The sequence below is a fragment of the Corapipo altera genome, unplaced genomic scaffold (genome assembly GCF_003945725.1).
Source record: "Corapipo altera isolate COAL_440 unplaced genomic scaffold, ASM394572v1 1, whole genome shotgun sequence".
NCBI classification, from domain to species: domain Eukaryota; kingdom Metazoa; phylum Chordata; class Aves; order Passeriformes; family Pipridae; genus Corapipo; species Corapipo altera.
Genome location: NW_020884873.1, coordinates 18,470,172 through 18,486,782, shown reverse-complemented (window position 1 = coordinate 18,486,782; position 16,611 = coordinate 18,470,172). Strand labels below are relative to the sequence as shown.

At 41.0% G+C, this 16,611-nt stretch overlaps 2 protein-coding genes across 6 annotated transcripts in view; one reads left to right on the top strand and one right to left on the bottom strand.

The window, feature by feature from the left end:
• The window catches only part of GUCY2C (guanylate cyclase 2C), a 54,337-nt gene extending 50,529 nt beyond the window's left edge, over positions 1-3,808 (bottom strand). The window contains exons 1-2 of the mRNA XM_027657116.1: positions 3,712-3,808; positions 1,985-2,129 (exon numbers count right to left, since the gene is read on the bottom strand). The gene's annotated coding sequence lies outside the window, so the exon portion shown is untranslated. The remainder of the gene's footprint in view (positions 1-1,984; positions 2,130-3,711) is intronic.
• A 16-nt stretch (positions 3,809-3,824) lies between these two features.
• Positions 3,825-16,611, top strand: part of TTC26 (tetratricopeptide repeat domain 26) — a 56,644-nt gene continuing 43,857 nt past the window's right edge. For 4 of the 5 annotated variants that reach the window (XM_027657158.1, XM_027657147.1, XM_027657137.1 and 1 more), the window contains exons 1-4: positions 3,825-3,908; positions 4,037-4,174; positions 4,514-4,606; positions 11,930-12,044. In XM_027657158.1, coding sequence (XP_027512959.1) covers positions 3,906-3,908; positions 4,037-4,174; positions 4,514-4,606; positions 11,930-12,044 — 349 coding nt within the window. In that variant the 5' untranslated portion in view covers positions 3,825-3,905. The other variant, XM_027657169.1, reaches the window with a different exon arrangement.

Genomic DNA, 16,611 nt, shown 5'->3' with positions numbered 1-16,611 from the left:
ACAGTAATGTAAATTATTATGAATGTAGTTGTATAATATACATATATAGCAGCTGTATACATGGATATAGTATACATGTATAGCAGCTGCATAGCAGCTATGTTGATTTTTCAGAACTGATCTTTTTTTCTCTCATTTACTACACAAGAATATAAAGAAATATTTTCCAAGCATTATTCTCTGGGACCGGAACCATCTACTGATTAGCAACAAGCCTGTAAACTGTCTTATAAACATGTGGGTCATGTGATGCATGATCCTGATAGTACAGCCTGATCCTGATAATATTGCCATTCCCATGCGTTATTGAGAGTTTAGGTTGCTGCCATAATTAGCTGACACAGTTCAGTTGCTGACACAGATTACAATAAAATTACACTGCAAAGCACTGACTGTTCTCATTAGAAGTTACCAATCTAGTAAAAGTAAAACTACAGACAAGGATAAGAAAAGTTGTAATTGGAATTGCAACATACTCCCAGCAGCTTGGGCGGTGGCCCCATCCTCCCATTGATCTATGCTGGCACATATCAGAAGATGAAGCTAAATATGTGATGTGTCATCAATATCTAGCTCAATTAAGAAAGTCTTCTTCCTTTTAACCCTTTTCCAACACATACACATTGTGATGTGAATATTATTCATCCACCTAACTTCTACCAAAATAAATAGTAAGAAGTCTTTCCTCTTAACTACTATTTTCTTTCTCTAAAGGACTCAGTTTCCAGAGGGACAAGACATATTTTTCTTCTCAGCATAAGGGTTTGCCTCTGTTCTAGACTCAGCAGGATATGGCTCTGTCAAGTGACAAAAATAAGCTACCCGTAATGTGCAAGCATTTTTTCTGTTTTTCTTACAGAGGTAAATGGCTTGAGTGTGTAATAATTTATGTATTGGACATATACTTCAGTTTCCTTAAACTCTCTTTATTAAACACAATACATGTTTATACTATGTGATGGGATGGAGTTATGAAATCTTCTAGCTAGTGCACACGTGATCTTGTAAATCCAAATGGCAGTGGAATACTGTGCAAATATATCAGCACGCATCCTGAACCAGTACAACTGCATTCTCTGGGATGTAGCACTTGCAGTGATGTGGCTTTCTGCCTTGGATAAGTTTGTGTGGATCCAGCTAGCCATGCATTGCATTTTCCGTTCTGACACTGACTTGTGCAATCAGTGGATTGTCTTGCCACTCCTCCCTTGATTCTACACACATAAACTTCTAAAAACTTACCTAAATGTGATTCTGAAAGCAAAAACAAGGACAGCTTCTATGTTACTTTTATTAACTTGACTGAATCTTTATGACAGGTTGGGTGCTAGAAGTATCTGAAAAATTCTGAAGGTGCAGTTCCCACAGATCCATAAAATCATAAACACCAGTGAAAACTAAAGAGTCTCCCTTTCCAAAATACAGATAAAAAATATGAATCTTTATTTCACCATTTGGAGGTCTTTAATCGACATGGGTGTTGTTTGCTGTCTTGAGCTGGGCAATAGAGATCAGACAAAAGCATTAAAGGCGCATATGATCTGTCAACTTACGCATTTCACCTTCTCTCATCATGAGTGGTCTATCCAGGGTAGAATAAGCCTCAGAAGTTGCTGACGCCATAAAAAAAGAAGCAAGTATTCTTCCAGTTGTTTGCTTTTAAAGGTATCATCCCCATTTTCTCATTGCAAGGGATTGCCTTTGTACCTTTAGCAGGGGAGCATTTAATTGCTCTCACTTTTACATATCATTTATCTTGAGATGTTGTCAGATGCATTTTCAAAGGTACCAGATGCAGAACATGGTGAAGCATCATTACTGAATTTACATGATCTTACCCAGACATTACTGAAATTCAAGCACATGATTGTTGCTGATGTAAAGGTCACGTCATAACCTCTTGTTTTGGTTATATGATGAATTTGTCCCACTTCCTGATTTTCCTTTCTCTCCCTTTTTTTATTTCCTTCCCCTCCTTCCTCACCTTTTCTTAGACCTCACTTTCCACTCTGATTTTTTATTTAAATGCTGACTGCGCTCTCTGATGCTTATCTTGGTGTTTAGTCATGGGTGCACGATTTCCCTTTCGCTGCCATCAGTGTAAGTCAATTCCCATTCTCCCAACAATTCTGTGTGGAAATAAACATGATCATTAATCATTTTACAGCTCATAGCCTTTAAAATAATGGCACTGGTGAAGGTAAGAGCTGCAGCAATTTTCCACTATTAAAACAGAGTGGCCAAACTTCTTGACATGTCTTTAATTTATTAATTGTCATCTTAGTTTCATATAAGGAAAATATTATAACATCTCCACCTACTTTGTTCTGCATTTTAATAATAATTTCTACACCAGAAATGCTAAAAATATTTTGATCAACTTCATACTGCTGTCACTTTTTATCTCTATTGACAGTGTCCTTCTTGTGCCCACAGCTAACCCACTGGCACTGCACATCTGTTAGTTCTCATGCATTCCCCAACTTCGGATCAACCACATACAAATTCAGGAACCACTGGGAAATGGGAGAAACCAGTGGAGCAGCTGAGAGCTTTCTTCCATTTGATTTAATATTTTAGCTGTTGATTCTTAGAACAGCAGGATCTTGTGAAAGAATATATATTAAAAAAAATGTGGAAGAAAGTGATGTAGTGAGATTACATTTTCAGTTACTTTTTCTTTAAAAAAAGAAAATAAAGAATCTTGCCTAATTGTACTGTCTGCTTGCTTGTTTTCTCCTGACAGAAATAATACCTTGCATAATAGAGAAGAGCTTTAAAAGGAGACCAAATCACTGGCACACATTCTTTAACACTTTGACTGACTAACTAAAAACTAATTTCTTGCAGAGAAGTCCTTTGTGGGTGAGTGGATTATTTGCCTTCCTTCTTCATGGCCTGTGGTATGAAAGCACATATATAAACAAGGGGCACCGCCATGGTGGTGTTGTGCTCCAGTGGCTCCTGGTTGCAGAGTAACCTCTTGGAGACTGTTCCAAGCTGGGTGCATCATTCCTGGGTCGAGTCAAGTTTAAGTGATTGTGAAACAGTGAATATGGAACCCACGCTCTGAAGCAGCAGCACACAGTTCTTTGCTGCTGGTCTATGTTCCAAATGATTGCACTGTGACAAGACATATCTATTCATACAAACATAAAAGAGGAGCTGCTTTAGCTGCTTTTATTTTTTTTTCTGGTAAAGTGAGAAAGATTTTCTTCTCAAGGAAGGAAAATGGTAGAAATACAGATACCTCATTAGTCTTGTCCATGGACATGTGTTTTATAGTTAGTTGAGTTGTCAGCAGTAGTTTAAATTATTGGCCCTCCTGTAATTTCAATCATAGAATCATTAAGGTTGGAAAAGACCTTTAAGGTCATTGAGTATAACCATCGATATAACACTGCCAGGTCCATCAGTTACCCATGTCCCTAAGCGCCACATCTACAGTCTTTTGAACACTCCAGGGATGGTGATTCCACCACTCCCCTGGAGAACTTGTTCCAATGTTTGACCAATCCTTTCAGCGAAGAATTTTTTTTCCTAATAACCGATCGACACCTCCAATGGCTTTCCAGCCACTCTGCCCCAAGCCCGTAGCGTTGCATGGGGCTCTTGTGACAAAAATGCGGGACCCGGATTTTCAAGAGAAGGACCAAAGGCAGGGAGAGGAAGAGCCTAGGAATTCTAGGGAGGAACCAGCGCGGTTCTGACCGAGGGGCCGCCCCTCAGTCCCGTGGCCGCTGCGGGGTGGCCGCTGCGGGATGGCCGCCCGCCGCAGCGCAGGCGGAACCCTGGGGGCGGACCCGGTCGGCAGCCGGCGCCTGTTCGCCGCCGCCTTCCGCCGCCCCGCCGTTACCCCGGCAACGCCGCCGCCGTGGGAGCGCGGAGTCCGGGCCGGCCGCAGGATGGTGAGGGGCGGCGGGGCGGCGGGATGGTGCGGGGCGGGAGGCGGAGGGTGGCGGCGAGGGGCGGGGAACGGGGAGCGCCGCCGAGCGAGGGCCCGCTCTGACGCGACGCCGCTTTTCTCTTTGCCCAGATGCTCTCCCGTGCCAAGCCGGCCGTGGGGGGTACCCCGCCGCCGGGAGACAGGCGAAGAAAGAAAGGGAAGGAGGTGCCGCAGCTGGAAGAACTCCTGGCCCAGAGGGACTTTACCGGCGCGATCGCCTTGCTGGAGGTGACGGTGTCCGAGCGGTATCGTCGTTGCCAGGCCGATGCCCGCAGGGCTGCGGGGCGAGGGGAGCCCTTCCCCTCCTCGCGTCCCCCTCGCCTCCTCCCGCACCCTCCGGGCCCTGCCGCGGCAGCTGCGGCCCCTCGCTTCGCAGAGCCTGGTTTGGCCTGAGAGGGCTGCCTGCTGCTGCCCTCAGAAATGTGAAAGCAGCTGCACCCTAGTAGCATCCACAGCTGTCAAAGCATCCGCGATACATGATAGCCTGCTATTGCTTTGGTTATCTGTGGGGCTGTAGAAACCGTGTGGCAGCTGACAAAATTCTTACATTCTTTATTTTCTACAAAGTTTAAGCAGCAAGTGGGTGAGCAGGAGGAGGATGCCAACCTTTGGATTGGATACTGTGCATTTCATTTGGGTGACTACAAGAGAGCTCTGGAGGTAAGTGGGGAAGTCCCACTCCCCGAGACTGGAAATCGGAATGTAGTGATAAAGTGATGACAACAAGAGGAAGATGGTCTGTAATCAGGAACAGCTCTGCCAGCCAGTTAAGGTACAAATGTACAGTAATGAGGCGGATGCTGTGGAAAGCAGTTTGGATTGAAAAAAAAAAAGATATTTACCTATGAAAATAGAGCTTTTTAAAGTTATCTACTATCTGATTTAATACTAGGCTCAGTAGACTAATTTGCCCTTTTGTATGTCGTAGTTGATGTCCTAAATCTTCCATTCTTCCATCTCTTTTGCAGCTAGCTTTCCACAGCTTTATTTTTCATGTTTAGTTATGATTTTGTCTTCATTGTGAAGCTTATTTGTGATATGCATGATGAAATTCTCTCTTTAGAGATTGATGCCCTTGGCCATTAAATGATATGAGATTCAACAAGGCCAAGTGCCAGGTCCTGCACTTTGGCCACAACAACCCCATGGAGCAGTACAGGTTGGGTACAGAGTCGATGGGTGGCTGCCAGGCAAAAAGGGACATAGGGGTGCTGATTGACAGCCAGCTGAACATGAGCCAGCAGTGTGCCCAGGTGGCCAAGAAGGCCAATGGCATCCTGGCCTGGATCAGGAACGTGTGGCCAGCAGGTCCAAGGAAGTGATTCTGCCCCTGTACTCAGCGCTGGTGAGGCCACACCTGGAGTACTGTGTCCAGTTCTGGGCCCCTCAGTTCAGGAAGAATATTGAGGTGCTGGAGTGAGTCCAAAGAAGGGCATCAAGGCTGGTGAAGGGTCTGGAGCACATATTCTATGAGGAGAGGCTGAGGAAGCCGGGGTTGTTTAGCCTGGAGAAGAGGAGGTTCAGGGGAGACCTCATCACTCTCTACAACTGCCTGAAAGGAGGTTGTAGCCAGGTGGGGGTCATTCTCTTCTCCCAGGCAACGAGCAACAAGACAAGAGGACACAGTCTTTAGCTGCACCAGGGGAGGTTTAGGTTGGACTTAGGAAGAATTTCTTCACAGAAAGAGTGATTGAGCATTGGAATGGGCTGCCCAGGGAGGTGGTGGAGTCACAGTCCCTGGAGGTGTTCAAGAAAAGATTGGATGTGGCAATTAGTGCCATGGTCTAGTTGACGTGATGGTGTTTGGTCATAGATGGACTCAATGATCTCAGAGGTCTTTTCCAACCTCGTTGATTCTGCGATTCGATAATGTACTTTATTGTTCTTCTTTATGTTTTCCAGTATTAGGTAATTCAAGTAAATGAGACATTTTCCAAAAGCTTTAAGTCACTAAAATACATGTTGACTATTCAAATATGCATCCGTTTTAATATTTGTATAATACAATTCTGTCACGTCTCTTTCAGTGCGTGAGTCCATAAACAGTTCTTTCTCTTGTGTCCATTTATGACTCCCATGAAGCTCAATCTTTTGCCAAATAATTTGTTTCCAGTGTCCCTAGGATCCCTTTATCTTCTTAGCAGTTCCAGCAAATTTCTCTGTAGAAATATTAATTAATTTTTGTTGTCTGCCTTGCCCTGTACCTCTGAGGGCTGGAATTGTGCATACCAGAACAAGGAGTGGTGTGGTGATAGCCACAAAGCTGCATGTAACTAGAGAAGATTTGAGAACAACTCAGTCTGCCTGAGTATTGTTTGTCTCTGTTGTGCTGTTGCTAGAGGTGTGAATTGCTGGGCCCATACGATGCTGTATTGCACTGTTTAAGGCTTATTGGTTTCTGTCAGAGTCAGCTGGGGGACATCTCCATCACAAGTTGCTGAAGTATAAGTGAAGTATAACTGGTTTTGCAGTCTTTTAATTTGCTTTCCCCAGAAGAAATATTAAAACCAGATGATAATTTAGAGTATTAAAAAATATAAAAAGAAAATAAATAGATTATAGAACAGTGATGATATTTTCTCTTAGATAAAATGAAGTGTTTAACTATAGTAATATGTGGTCACGTGCACAAGATGCATACATGAGGTAAAAACTCTAAAGCTTCCAAATAAGTTCACAAGGCACTCTGCCCTTTAAAAATTGAAGAGGAAACATCCATTCGAGATGTTAGAGATGCTCAGGTAATTAAATTGACAGTATACACAGTACAGAATGTAGAAGAGTAGTACAGGACCTAATGGTAAATTAATATTCATGTTTAAATTTGTGGAATTTAACGATTATGAATGTAACAATCAGTTGCTGTAGTTAATTTATATTTAGGCATCAGGTGTTAATATGGAGTGAAAGTTTTTTAAAAAAGAAAAATATTTGTATAAAAATAAAAAATAGCTTGCAATTTCTTTGAAATAGGAAATAAATTGAAAACAAATTTGAAATAAATTCTGCTCTTTGAAATGCCCAATAGATGCTTTTAGAACCAGAGTGGATTTTATATGTTTCCTTCAAAGAAAAAGCAACAATTTTTTTATTATTTTTTAATTCGGTTTTGCATGTGGTGTTTGATTCACCACTAGGGGATGCTGTTGATTCAAGCTTTTAAAAACTGCAACGTAGTCGTCTATTTCCCATTTTCCCCGTTTCTCTGCCCAAGTAGGGACAATAAAAGGTTTGTCTCAATGGTTTGTGGATTGTTTTAAGTTTGTGGATATGGGTGTTTTAAGTGAGAGATCACAGGGCCTATCTTTTCAGATTTAATACTGATTTTTGGCACAGTGATGAGTCCTAATAGCTGTCTTATTTTTGTGGTCACATGTGGGAAATGAGCCTGTGCATCTCAGCATAGTTTCTTTGGAGACTGACCATTGTAGCCGTAATTCCTAAGCCTGCGGGAATCACTCCACTGACTGTGGAGACTGAACTGCCTTTCACTTAGCTTCAAGGTTGAAGTATAATGCTACATCTCCTCTGCCGTGTTACAAAGGCACTGTTGCTGTATTCTCAAGGGCAAATTCCTTGGTTATCTGTACACTTGAGATCTTGGAGCATTCTTTAGGGAATGCCAAGAGCACTGTAAATAAAATACTATGAGTCGAAGATTCTGCAGAATTCTCCAGGATGACATTGCACACAATCTAAATGATTTACTCTCCTGCGTGTGCCTTCTGGTGACAACACATAGTCTGTGTCACTATATTCACAGTTCATGGTTTGTAGTCCATATACCTATAGGGTACCTATGAGGGTCTTCAGAAATTATGCTGTTCAATCCTTTTATTTATAATGATGCTTTCGCAGTGTTGGTTGCATAGCAACTTTTGGACAAGCTTGGGAATTGGGGTGAGGTGGCCATCATCCATCACTGGGAGAAATGGGGAAAAAGTGAAAACCACACAGACCTTCAGCTCCAAGAATATTTCCAGAGAGAATGACAGTAAAATCGCTGTCACATTCATGTGAGAGAATTCACACTCTCTTACCACAGGCACACAAACAACAGTCAAATATGCTGTAAGTAGAGTACTAACCTCAGCTTCACTAGGGTCACACTTTCCCCTTCTTAGTAGTAGATGCCTTTCTGAAAGGTTGTGCCACTGACACTGGTCTGGTGGAATCATTCCTACTGCTGTACACCAGTTTACAAATGGTATTGCACTGGGCTTGACTCTTCCAGCAGTCACAGTACAGCCCTTCCCTGGGGACTGACTAACTTTCTTCACTGACAAACTTATTTTTACTAACACTCAGTGGCTTGTGTCTTCCTGGCATCATATCGCAACCAGAGCTTCCCTAGTGGATAGCAGCATCTAATTAGTTTTCTGGAGTCTTCCACATCTATTGTCCCTAATAGGGAAAACCCCACCTATCTTTCTGCCGTGACTTGTTCATAGCGCTAATCTTAAACCTTTCCTGAAAAATTTCCCACTGTCACCCAAGGACCAGAATCAGAGCATCAGTCCAATGATTCTGTGTCTAAGCTGCCTGATCTGGTAAATTGAAGCAGCTGGGGCCTAGGAAAGGGAGGGTATTATTGTATCTATACAATATTATACATATATTTAAGGTTATTTAACATTTAAGAGAGGAATTGGCAAGGGCAGATGCAGTGCTTGGTTGGATTCAAGAACAAGTTTCACCCTCTGACTGGACTTTAGGCACACAGGATTCTGGCACGGTACAGCTGTTGGACATGGTAATGCCATTTTGGCCCATCAGCTGCACACATGGGAGTAAAGCATGATCCCTGGGCCAGAGCCTTCAATGGATTGTTTCTGTCAAAATAGCACAAACTACATGTAGCCAGCAACAGACAGACTCTCCAATCTGCCACCTCCCTCCTAGCAGAGAAGTAGGAACCATTCCACCTCTTCAATGGACAGGACCTGTTACCACCCTGACTTTGCTAAGGATAATTTCAGTCAAATAGTAACTCATGGAAGGAACAGGACTGTACTTGGGTAAGGGTTTGTCCATGAGCGGTGTCTGGTCTTGCTTGAGTACTTTTATGGGAGGTGTGATAATACAGGTACACTCAAGTTACTGACAGCTGAAGCTGGAAATTAGAAGATGGATTTTTAGCTCTGGGAGTTCTCTAGACTTCTCTGTTACGACTCTAGCCAGGTTATGATGGGTACCTCCACACCTCCTTTGAGCACTTGTGGGGCAGCTGTATAGTTGACCTGTTTATTGGCTTTTCAGGATCTGTGTTTGTAGGGTTGGAGAATCCAGACAAGTAATAAGGGCAGTGAGATGGCCTCAGCATTGTGTCTGTAGGTGTAGGCAATCATCCTGGCAGCCTGCTTTTGAGGAAAATTGCATGTGTCTCGTGATAGGGGGGTGAGGTGGAGCAGGGTGAATAGCAAGAAGTTGTTATGCTCCTAGATGGCAAAAGTATGCCACAAGGTTGACTGTTGGGAAAGCTTTCAGAGTATTTCATTTGTTTGCTTTTGTTGGTTTATTTGGAGAGGAGGGGGTAAAGCCCTTGTGAGGTAGTCTTTGAGCAACTGATGTTGAATGCCTTTCAGTGAGGAAAGGGGCAAGAGCACAGTCTGGGTGCAAGGCCCAGAACTACAGGATAAGGAGCACTAATTGTCCTAATTTTTATTTACTGTGTTTCTATAGATCCACGTTGTACAGCTTGAGCACTTTTTAGTTATTGCTTGCTTTGAAAGGCTAAGCCAGAACTTGATTTGTGTTTATGCACTTTGTCTTTTCTAATTAATCTGCCTGAAGCCCTAGCTGAAAGAGACCTTTGGGTGCATTTAATCTGAATGGATTTTGAAAGATTCCAGATGGTCCCAATAAACAGCAGTGGCCTGTCTCTCAGAGCTCCATGACAGGTCTATGTCAAGATTAAACTGGCCTCAGTAGGAAAGGTTGGCCTCTATTTAAAAGTTTTCTATTATTATAATTGTTTTTATTTATTTGTTTGTTTGAAATATTGTTGGATAGCTAGTCCCTGAAGTACCAGCAAGACTGAGCTGGCTTTTAAGGGCATTCCTTACCAGTACCTTCTCTGTTTGGGAGTGCGGTTTACTTTCACTTAGCAACAGAAAAAAAATTCTTTTTGCTTGCAAACTATAAACTTTGTTGTTGTGAGCATATTTCTGTTCTTGGGATTCATTGTCCTTTGGGCATGGCTTATTTTATCTAGTGCTGTATATATATATATATATATATATCTGTCTTTTTTTCCCAGAGGTAAGAAGTCTCCCACCCCCAGTGGCTCAATCTGCTAAACTCTCTCTAGGCAGAGGAAAATTCCAATTCATATGTTTGGAGGACAAGTATAGAGTCAGCAAGGGGTTGTGTTGCTGGGAGGGATGAGAGGCTGATGGTAATTGGGAGTATGTGGATGACATGGTTTCAGCAGGTCTTATGAGAACATTGTGTGACTCTGCCTGCTTTGCCTTATGCTGCCTGTTGGATGTGGCTGGATGGAGAGCAGGAGCACCAGCAACAAGCACTTTCACTGGGGTGGTCCTTCCTAGTAATTTATCAGAAAGTGAGAGAGGAAAAAAAAATGGCATTGAGAGATCTCCTTGCTTCTTTTTTTAATACCTACTGTTACACTGAGCAAAGATGTTTATCTTCAGGAATGTCATTGTTTGGTAGCTGCAAAAACTTTTTTGTTTAAAAAAAAGTAGATTGAAAGATTGATTTGTTAAGTTTTTGCTGTTTCACAATAACAAGAAACTAAGCAGTTTGTCTGGCAGTATTAAAGGATATGTACCTGAGATTAGCTCAGTTGGTCAGAGCATAGTGCTAATAACAGCAAGGTCATGTGTTCAATCCCTGTACAGGCTATTTCCTTAAGAATTGGACTTGATCCTTGCAGGTTTCTTCCAACTCAGAATATTCTGTGAAATATGTGGAATGAATGTGGATGTGCAAGAAATATCAGAATATGATATCTAGTGGCTTTCTATAGCTGTTGGCTGTAAATCTTAAAATGGAAAATGGTAAAGTTAGGCACAATTTAGTAATATTTACTATAATTTACTAATCTTATCTATAAGGAAATCTTGAATTTGCCCTGTACCAACTTATAGGCTTGTGTTTTAATGCAATGGTCTCCAAACAATTTTGCTCATGCATCCCTATCAATAAAAAATTTTTGAGTACACACCCCCAATATGTATGCACATCTGTACATTTATAAGTTACATACCTGTACTACTGTACTCATATGTCACTATAAAACATACACAAAAATAGAAAGTAAGAAAATAATGAAGTAAAGATTAAATAAACACTATTTAAAAATAAATAAAAATAAATAAATTAATTAAAATATTATTTTAGTTATTAATAATACCAAAACAAATTTTCTTCCTGCAATTGTGGTATTATATTTCATAACCTCAGATTTAGAATACACCTTGGAGTCCACAGCTTAAATATATACTAAGACACTACCTACAGTTTTACAAAAACCTGTTTAACACTTACTCCAGTAAATATTCACAAAGAGATTTCCCTGGTGTTTATGGCTCCCAAGGCTTTGACTGGAGGAGAACTTAGGAAAGCATCAGAAGAGACTGAAGAAAAGTTGATTATATTGCTGTCTTTATAACTTAGATATGTTGGAGTTTATAAATGTAAGCAACATATTTACAATATAAATATTTTTATATCTCTATAACTTCAATATTGACTGAAATCATGTTCACACAATGGAGATTTATAGCACTGCTTGTCCCTGTTGTCTGTTCTATTGCTGTAAACAAAAAAGAGTTAGGAACATATCTTAGGTTTAAGATGTAATAGTTTTGTTGTAAGAACTGCATTGAACTTCAGAATAATTTGTTTGATCTTGGTAATTTAATGATACATTGTAAAATGGTGGAAGAAAGAATGATATTTAATACATATATGTGCTATTACACATTTTTTGAAAATCAACCCTCTCTTCTGTTACAGGAGTATGAGGCCTTAACCAGACAACCAACTTGCAATCCAGATGTTTGGGTGAACCTTGCCTGTACGTACTTCTTTCTGGGGATGTACACGCAAGCAGAACAAGCAGCTTTGAAAGGTGAGATGTATGTCTCTGTTGGAAAGGACTGCTTATTGACTTGAACACTGAAAGTGATTTCCAGAAAAAGTATGCAATGCTTTATTTTCATAGGAATAAAGGATACATGTGACCAAAGTTGTTTGGGTTCGGGTTTTTGTTTGGGAGTTGGTTTTTTAACTTTCATTTAACAGGACAGTTGTGATGCAGTTTGCTTCCTAAAAATACCTTGGGCATGTGGAGCAGCGGGAACTGAAAGAAGCATCTGGAAAATCATTCCTCTTATTAATTTCTAAATACAAAACCCAGCATACATCAACTAGCAACAAGAAGTTACTTTTCTTTTGACTGATTCTGTGTCTCTGAGCCAGTGCAGATGAAGCAAATTAGGCTAGTGAAATTATAAAAAAATAAGCATCTGAGGGAATTCAGCATTCTCCCTGATATGGACAACAACTCTGTTTATGTAGTTTGAGTGACTTAGTGGGTGGTTTTGGTGCTTTATAAGTCAGATACTAGGTATCTGATTCTTCAAGGCATGGAGTTCACTGCAGTCACATTACTACAGTTCTGCTTTAATCTGAACATGCATGGGATCATTTAAAGGAATGGAATTTAGATTCCAAGGCAATTCTTACTACCTAAAAATGTTTCTGTAGTTTAATTTTGTTGCCCATCACTTTTTATATATCTTTGTGATTTATGTTGTTTCCTATAACCATGGTATCTCAGTGTTTTCTCAGTGATAGCTCTGTCAACTTCTGACTCTTGCCTTTTTAGGATAAAATTCTTATTGAAGAAAGGTTTTCTCCTTTCTTTCATTAGTCTACTTGTCTTGCACTGAAAATAGAGTAGGGAGGAAATAATATGTACTTTCTTCTGCTGTGAAGGAGTGCCTTCCAAGAGGACAGCTTTGTAGTATTTTTTAAAAATAATTAGATTCTCATATCTTTTTAAAATCCCCAGAAAGAGGATTGAGCTCATGCTGAGCTGAAATCGCACAACTGAAAATGTTTTGTTTCGAACTATAAAAAAATCTCATACAGAGCTTTGTGATTTGTATTGTTCAAGAGGTGTGCAAATTTCTAGTGTTCACAAATAATTTAATCTTTAGTGTACCAAAAATTTGAGCTTTGGAGATTGCAATCTAGGACTTGAAGTGAAATCTAAAAATAAATAGGCAGTAGAGCTCAATGTGTCACTGTGACCTAAACCATGGAGGAAGCAAGCAGCTGCATCCTGTACCAGCTGGAGTCATTGTCATCAGCTTCACGTCATGTGATTTACAGTAATCCATTCTAGACATGACATGTACACAGCTGGACCTGCAGCTTGATTAACTGTGAACTGTGAGTGAGGGAAGGTTATTCTTTTCATACCCCTTCAGATTAGTTAATGGTAGCCTCATGAGTGGCAGGGTAGGGGGTGCAGTTAGTGGCACTTGGGTGCTGGAGGCAAGGGTAGGAATATCAGGAAAGGAGTGCAAGACATAGGGAGTGTAGCTGAAAGAGGGAACAGAAAATAACTGAGTGCTCACATTAGTTCTGTCAGTTCCTGATTTTATGTAATTGTTGGAGAAGGAACAGCATCCCAGTTTTTATAACAAGGTGCTAAAACTTTCTTGTGAGTACTGTAATACTGATGATTTCTAGCTACTTAAGCTTGGTGGTTAGGAGTCATAGCTGAAGATTTATAACACTTGTCCTTTTTCCACTGAAAGCTTCCAAGTGTGCTATATTCCCCTTTCCACTCCTATCACTTCAGTCTTTCTTGTATTGTTTGAACTATTTTATTTTTGTTGAAGTGGGATCCTCTTTTAGTTTCTTTTTAACATCTTAGGATTGCATCAATGATGGCTGTTTGTAATATAATATTGACAACTGAGGCCATATCATCTTGTGGTCTCTTCCATGGTTTTGCAAAGATCCTGAAGAAGCAAAATATTTCCTTCAATATTAACACAACAGGTGAAGCCTTTAAAAGAACACCATTTTTCCAATGCTACCTTGAATACTGCTGAAAAAATTGTAGGTGGTGTTAATGTTAGGCTGCTTACCATTGCTATTTTGGGATTATTTTGTCTGAATTCTTGCATACTGTGTAGTGTTTATTGCTGCAGTTATGCTAAGCCCCTAAAAATAGCATAGTGCTAAAACAAATTAAGGAGAACTAATTTAAATTTAAATTTAAAATTAAATTAAGGAGAACTAATTCAGCAATAATTCTGAATTTCTACAGTAATAGAATCTCTCTGTGAAAGGGAACATAAATGTCAACTAGCTTTCTGGAATAGGTTTTCCACACAAACATATAAATATCTAGAAATCAAACCAAATTCCTTCTTGCCGTGTACTGTTGCTGTGACTTAAGAAAATTATTGTTAACCATCTGAGGAAAAATATGCAGGACACTTAAAAATTAGGAAATTATTGTTAAAAGCCATGAACTAGTTATTGCATTTATAGTCCACAATCTCTTGTGGATCAAGGTTTTATGTTTATTTTATAACAGATGTGAACTGTTCTCTCTCATTATTTAATTAAAAGTTCATGGTGATTTGGGACAGCCAGCAGGGCTTCACCAAGGGCAAGTCCTGCCTGACCAGCCTAGTGGCTTTCTATGAAGGAGTGACTACATCAGTGGGTAAGGAAAGGGCTACGGGTGTCATCTGTCTGGACTTTTGCAAAACTTTTGAAATGGTTCCCCACAACACCTTTCTCTCTAAATTGGAGAGGGGTGGATTTGATCAGTGGACTGTTTGGTGGATTAGGAATTGGTTGGATGGACACATCCAAAGGATAATGGTCCATGGCTCAGAGTCCCAATGGGCAGCAGTGACCAGTGATGTCCCTCAGGGGTCCGTATGGGACCAGTATTATTTAATATCTTCATTAGTGACAGAGGGATCGAGTGCACCCTCAGCAAGTTTGCAGATGACACCAAGCTGAGTGGTGCAGTGACACACCTGAAGGATGGGATGCCATCCAGAGGGATCTGGGCAAGCTCAGAAAGTGGGCCCACCCGGGTGGGGGAAACCCCACTATTGATGAAGACTCTGGGATGAACAGATCGAGAGCAGCCCAAGGACTTGGGGGTGCTGATGGATGAGAGGCTGGACATGACCCAGCAATGTGAGCTCACAGCCCAGAAAGCCAAGTGTATCCTGGGCTGCACCAGAAGCAGCCTGGGCAGCAGGTCAGGGGAGGGGGTTCTGCCTCTCTACTCTGCTCTGGTGAGATCCCACCTGCAGTGCTGCATCCAGCTCTGGGGTCCCAGCACAGGAAGGACATGGACCTGTTGGAGCAAGTCCAGAGGAGGGTCACCAAGCTAATCAGAAGGATGGAGCACCTCTCCTACAAGGAAAGGCTGAAAGAATAGAGATTTGTTCAGCCTGGAGAACAGAAGGCTTCAGGGAGACCTTATAGCAGCCTCCCAGTACCTAGAGGGGGTTTACAAGAGAGCTGGAGAGGGACTGTTAACAAAGGCATGTAGTGACAAGACAGGAGGAATGGCTCTTAACTGAAAGACGGTAGGTTTAGATTAGATATAAGGAAGAAATCCTTTACTGTGAGGGTGGTGAAGCACTGGAACAGGTTGCCCAGAGAAGTTGTGGATGTCCCATCCCTAGAAGTGTTCAAGGCCAGGTTGAATGGGGCCTTGAGCAACCTGGTCTAGTGGAAGGTATCCCCACTCACAGCAGGAGGGTTGGAAGTAGGTGATCTTCAAGGTCCCTTCCAATCCAAGCCATTCTGTGATTCTATGATTCTCTTAGGAAAGAATAAATCTGTATATCAAAAGTCATATAAAAAAGAATTACTGCAAATATAACCTAAGAAGTAGAGCAAAAAGGCAATAAAGAAAAATCCGTCCTTGGAGGTTTTTCATTACTGTTGTATTTTACCTCTTCTAGGCTTTCTTCCAAATTTCTATCAGATCTTTCTGGCTTCTCCTTTTTCCCTGCTGTCTGCTTACATTACAGTTACTAATGTTCCTGCATCTGAGGTGAAGGTAGAGTTACTTCCAAGTCAGCTACTGTTGTTTTGTAGTCATCAAATAGTGAAGCTACCAAGTGATGTTTTGTTTACTCCTTTTGCATCTGTGCTCTCATACGTTGGCTGAACATATGTTTTCCATGCTGTATGGTAGCCCATCTAGTCTCGAGAGAATGAGGCTGAAATTATTCATCTTGGTTTAATAATTAATAATAATTATAACAAGTTACTATTTTTTTAATTATAGAAGCTAATGCTCTTATGTTGCACTCATGGTTCCTGTGCCTTGCAAAGGCCAAAGAACAGAAACTCAGCCTTGCACACTGGGACCATGATCCTGGCAACTGATCCAAGTATTTAGAAGCCTGGTAGTGCTCTTAGAAGCTGTTGGCTTGCACTGCATTAAGATGTAAGAACTCAAAGTGTTCTTTTAAACCACAAAATGTGCACCTAAGGGAGGCTGCAGTTAAGTCTGTTATGAAAAGCAGTCTTTTTAGGATAAATGGAATTTTACAATTTAAGATTCATGCACAGACAGGGTTGTATTGTTGAACCAGTCATTAAAATTGGGGGGGTGTTTCACCCCTTCTAATTTT